At 43.7% G+C, this 6000-nt stretch overlaps 1 protein-coding gene across 1 annotated transcript in view; it reads right to left on the reverse strand.

Moving 5' to 3' along the window:
- SLC38A11 (solute carrier family 38 member 11) overlaps positions 1-6000 on the reverse strand; it is a 46322-nt gene that overhangs the window by 12693 nt on the left and 27629 nt on the right. The window contains exon 8 of the mRNA XM_015423418.1: positions 822-892. Coding sequence (XP_015278904.1) covers positions 822-892 — 71 coding nt within the window. The remainder of the gene's footprint in view (positions 1-821; positions 893-6000) is intronic.

Consider the following 6000-nt stretch of genomic DNA (forward strand, 5'->3'; position numbering starts at 1 on the left):
AGATCGATGCAAGGTTATCCAGTGGGGTTGCTGGGAGATGGGGAGAGGCGGGGGGTCACTGGGAGGGTGCAATCACTGTCCCTGCACGATGACGCAACATTCAGTGCAACCCTGGAGTGACATCATAGTGCTGGCAGCAATGTTCTAGCACTCATCCAAAAACTAGAGTGACAGAGTCACTTTCAGGTAGCACCAGAAGATGCGTCATTGCACGGGGATGACAATCATGCCTCCCCATTTGGCCAGCCAGTTTCTTCCCACTGCCCGGGTGAATGGCGGCAGGCAGTGGTGGCAGGGGGTGAGAGATCTCCTGCCATAAGTGGGTAAATGGGAACCCTATCCCCCAGTGGCCTTTGTGGCTGAATGGGAATTCGAAGACAGGCCTCCCTGGTGCCAATCCCTGATGTTTTTAAATTATCCTGAAGAGATTCTGGCAACCTATCTCCTCATGTACTGATAGAAGGCCTTGTGCATGATGTGGCATTTCCTTCTCACTAGATAAATATTGTAAAATCACATGCAACTCAAACCTACTGAACAAATGCCCCATGAGGACGTAGCTTCAAGAACCCTGGAAATTAGAAAGTCAGGTCTGTGGAGAAACTACAGACTCATCCACTGCCCAAACTAAAATGCAAATGTCATCAAATATTTTTTCTTACACACTGAAAACCCATCTTGAATTGTGTCAGCATACACATGAGTTAAATCCCACACTGTGAGCCCTCAGAAGCTGAGGGATCAGAATGGTGGAAAAAGGAATCTTGACATATTTTCATGCACTGCAGATTTAGGAGAAATGTTGTTGAGCGTATGCTTACCAAATGACATCACCCCAATGGCTTGGATTGCGTTTGGCTTTGCAAACTCCCAGGCATCTTCTGTTTGGGGTCTGGAAAACAAAACTTTGTTGAAAGATTTGCTTGCCACCTCTCCCTTGACTTGTCCAAGATCTTCTCAAAAGATGACAACAAATAGCAACAAGTGTCAATTGCGCTTGGAACTCAACTGTTAAGAGGATCTACTAATCTCCTGAACTGAAGAGCAAAGGGACTTCCCCCTCTCCCCTTGTTTTGTTGCTGGTCAAAATGACATGTGACTTAACAAGCATCAGTAAAATCTTCGTCACTCACATCCCTAGACTACCTGCCTATTTCTATAGCCTGTGTATGCCAGGTGACTATCCCTAATGTAGATTTCTATTCCGAATTAAGGCAGGAAAGTCTGTAAAATAACACGAGGAAATAAACAGCATCAGAGTTCATTTATTGTAACTGCTATACAATACCACTGTTTTCTTTGCATAACATGTAGCTTGAGTAGCTTGAATCTCACAGGGATTCCCATCAGTGGAACTGGACTACATCGCCTCTCCCTTCCCACTGCAGCCCCAAATGATCTCCAAATGCTGATGGCTGGAGGAGAACATGAGGAAGAAACTGGAGGTCTGCAGTAGGAGAGGGAAAACAGACAAAAACTGCCCTTCCTTTCATGGATGCAAATTAAGATGTGCGTGATTCTTGTTGTCCTTCCAATACAAATTGCCATCTACCTTGGTAGGTAGGTAGGAAGGTAAAGAGAGAGAGGGGGGAGGGAGAGAAACTTTTATTAGGAGCAACCAAAATAACACCAAAAACCATGGGACTTAAGGTTGCCAAGTGGATTTTTGCTGCCGGGGTTCGCTGGGGATTTTCCATAGCTCTCCAAGTGGGTGCAATGGCGCGGTGTCTTCTCCATCCCAAAGAGTCATGGGATACATTCCAGGGACGCACATGGTCCGTATGTGCAACGGCAGGCCCAGGCCAGCCTATTTCTAGGCAAGCATGAGATGCAGAACAAAGCAACACACAACATACAGCAATCCCTGAATACATATTGCATAGGTATTCATGCTAGAGACACACATAAGCAGCATCACCACTATACAGAAATACAAACATAAGCTCATATCGTTACACTGGGGCCCGATCCGGCGGCGGCAGGGAACGGGGGGGACTTGGGAAGCCTAATGGGACTATTGAGTTCTTGCATCCAAGCTTGCACACACAGTTTTTGTTATTTTTGTTGGCCTTAATAAAAGGCATTACAAAGTATTTTCTTTTTAGATTTTGCTTTGTACCAAGGCAGTTGCTCACAACTTTAGATGATGTTATGTAAGAGGGGAGTCAGCAAATGAAGACATTTGTGTCGGATTTCTGAACATGTTAATCGGCAGAAAGATTCAAGCAACTCCATTTTTCACAGAACCTTCTGGAAAACCAAATGAAGAAATAATCCTTCCCTCCCCTTTCCCAATCTAATCCACTGTCTAAGTGAATTCTATAGGTATACAGCTGTATTTTGTGAATGTACATTTTTTTTAAAAAAAATGCTAGATGACATAATATGGATATTTATTATTTTAGTAAATGCACACACTACATTTCTATTATTTAAAAATCCAACATACTATATATACAATCAACAAAATTAAATAAAATATGAAACACCCCCAAAAGATAATGATAAAACAAATACAGTAACAGTGCAATCCTATCCACACTTACACCTTTCTAAACTCACTGTCTTCAATTGATTTTAAAAGCTATTGACTTAAAAAGCTACTATTAGGGGCAGCCAAAGTTTTATTGGCCCATTCCTGGAAATCCAAAAACACTCCTTCACTGAAACTATGGATTCAGAAAACATGGGACTATGCAGTGATGGATAAAATATCATCACAAATCACTGCTAACGAAAATCCTTTAAACCAATCTACTTATATGGAGAAATGGTTTCCCTTTTTTAACTATGTTGAAAGTGGAACACATTTGTCTGGACTTCATGCACTTCCAAAGAAATACACCTCTTTCTCATTTTATTAGGTTATAACAGATACTATTTTCTTGTCTACAAATATTGGTGGTGGTGAATATTTTGAATATTTTAAAACAAACATTTAAAAGTTTATTTCTTTGTATTGAAATACATGTTTAAAGATACCTTACAAATGTTAATGGAACTTCCCCACCCTCTGTATGTTATTTGTTAAAAGTTAAAATAAAAAGTTAAAAATAAAATAGAAAGCCGAACTCTGCTGAGGACTGCTCTGTAAAAGCATTTCAAAACTAGCAGCCATAATAGTGATAGGCAGTAGCCTAAAATTCACTGGCTCCAGTTTGAACTCCCTGGCATAGGGGGAGGCTGCTGCCACCTGCTGGCTCAGCTGTTGTACTCCTGGAGAGCTCAAAACAGCTGGACACAGCTGCCAAGCCATTTCTGCCCTCAGAATGCTGCACAGCTGTCCTCCTCAATTTCCACAGCTGACAAATTAGCTTTTCCAAGCACTGTTTACCTTGCCTGGTAGGAGAACAGGTTTTACTCTTTGCCTTTCTAATCCAGAGTATTTCCATATTCATCAAGTCTAAAGCGCATCAATATTCCACAGGAACAATTATTCCTAGTGGTATTACAATTATTCCGTTCTGCTTGCAAATAACTAATGGTATCATTTAGAGGGGCAAAAAGAGAACTACGTGGCCCATAGTAACAAAGCATGTAAATTTTTCTTAGTCATCTACAAAAAATGAAGTGTTTGTGGGAGGGGATACAAGACCTTCCCAGATGTTTTGACTCAGACAGGATGCCTATCGTACTGTTCAGGGCAGCACTCTGAAGCTCACATCCTTTACAAGAGTTTATTTCCTCTCAAAAGACAATTGGAAAGCAAATAAAGCCAAGTCTATTAAGTAGCTGAATGAATACAGGCAGAAATAAGCATTCACTTGAGTGTTTTTCTGAAACAAGAGTTCTATGAATACCTTATTGTGACTCCAGCCAGGTTCATGATTTGAATCATGTATTGCAAATAATTCCGTGCAGTGATTTCAAATGGTGGCAGGCTGCACAAATATTTGTCCAGCTATCCATGTGCAAGGCCAAACTAAATTTGTTTGGAAACAAGTCTACTTAAGTTCAAGGGGACAATGTCCTACTGCTATGTGTACCACACTTCCCTGAGTGGCTGGATGTTCTGGCAATAATATTACCACATTCTGCTTTCTTTTAGATGAGAGATTCCCAGGAGTCTTGAGATCTCTTTATCTTATGTGTTTTATTTATGTAGATATTTCTTCCCCAATAAGGATCCAAAGCAGTTTACCACATTGTTCTCCATTTTATCCTCACAACAACCACCCTGTGTGGTAAGTTAGGCTGAGAGTCAGTGAATGGCCCGAGGTCGCCCAGCAAGTTTCCATGGCAGAGTGGGGATTCAAACCTGGGTCTCCCAGATCCTAGTCCAATACTCTAATACACTTCACTGTTGTAGTAAAGCACAGGTGGAGAAAAAGAGGCTGACTCTACAAACAGATTGGCTCCACCACCTCCGATCCCCAGTGAGAGACCCTGCACCCCAAACTGCTTCATCATCCGCCAAATTACATGACCATCTCTGAATGCCTTTTTCTCTCAGTCTCATTCAAGAACAGAGCTATCAACAATCTCCTAAGAACCAGAGCCCACTTAAGAAACACCAGCCGCCACAAAGGAATGTTAGCATAGCTTGTCTTGGGCCTCCATGACAGACTCATTTGTAGTGCTTGGATAGTAATCTCCTAGCACCGGATATATGCTTCCTATTGCAACTTATCAGACAGGGCATGCAGGCACTGTTGCAGAATTCGGCTTTAATCTATTTTATGCTTTCAGCTGATAACAGAGGAAACAGAGAAATGCTAAGGCCAGAGTTCTCTTAAGTTTTAAAGAGATCAGGGGGGCAGGAAGCAGAGAGTCATGCTACCCTGCCAGTCAGGTGTTATGACTGGGGTGCATCCCCAAATTATAAACTCTGAGGAGTTCTAGGTTCCCCCCTAGGACAGACCACTGTCATCAGCTCTTCACATTGTGAAGCTGCCTTACACCAAGTTGAACAGTTGGGCCACCTAGTTCAGTACAACGTGTTCTGACAATGGCTCTCCAGGTTCTCAGGTAAAGCAGAACCTGTTGTAGCATCAACCACCTTAGGCTGTTGTTTACTGGAGATGCCAAGATTTGAATCTGGGGTCTTCTGTACACAAGCTATGTGGCTCTAACACTCAGCCATGGACATTCCCTCTCCCAAGTAATGACTGATCTTCTGTAAATAATGTGGTAGGAAGTGTGAGGGGGAGCAACTAACTGAATGATGAATAAAACAGATTTGAAGCAAGCAGGATGCTTTTCGTTGAACGAACAACATTTATTTCAAATGTCTTCCTGAATTTTTAGGCTCATATTTTGTGTAATTGTCTTGAGCAATTTTTGTGGAGAAGAGTGATGAAATATCCTGTAACCTGACTGCACTGTTTTCCTGTCACGGTTACCTTTTGCTGTACTTTGGTCCCGTTCACACTCACCGATTTGGTCCGGGAGCAGGACAGTTTGGGGCCGGATCAAACCGGCGCGATCACACCACAACATCTGGGAAGCGTCCGGCTTCCGTACCCAAACTGTCCCTTTCCCGGGATGAGCCGGCGCAAACTGAACCACCTATCTAGGTGGTTTAAAGGGAAGCGGCGCGGCAACCGGGGCGTTTGATCGCCACCGCTTCCCTGCGCCGGCTCAACCCCCGCCCGGATCCGAACTGCGCATGCCCGGACATGCGCAGTTCGGCCGGCCCCCGGGTAGGGCGTGTTTTCTCCCCGGTGTTTGTTCGCGCCGGGGAGAAAAGGCGGCGCGGCCGGGGGATCCGGGGGATCCCGCCGCGCCGTGTCAACATTGGCGCGGCTTCAAAAAGCCGCGCCTTCAAGCGCCTTTTCCCCTGCGTGTGGCAGGGGCCTTTGTGTGGAAGTTTGTGTTTTAAAAACTGCTATTTGGCTCTCTTGTCACATTCGTTTGGACATTTTATTGGAAATGCCAATAACAGTAGTTGTGCAAAACTCAGCAGGAGGAAGTTTGGTTCTTCAAATCACTGACAGTCACAGATTTGGCTGTTGTTGGGACTATTTTGTCCAACTATAGTTCAACAGTGCTGAGGCATTC

This window comes from Gekko japonicus, unplaced genomic scaffold (assembly GCF_001447785.1).
Source record: "Gekko japonicus isolate JY-2015 unplaced genomic scaffold, Gekko_japonicus_V1.1 scaffold1934, whole genome shotgun sequence".
NCBI lineage: Eukaryota > Metazoa > Chordata > Lepidosauria > Squamata > Gekkonidae > Gekko > Gekko japonicus.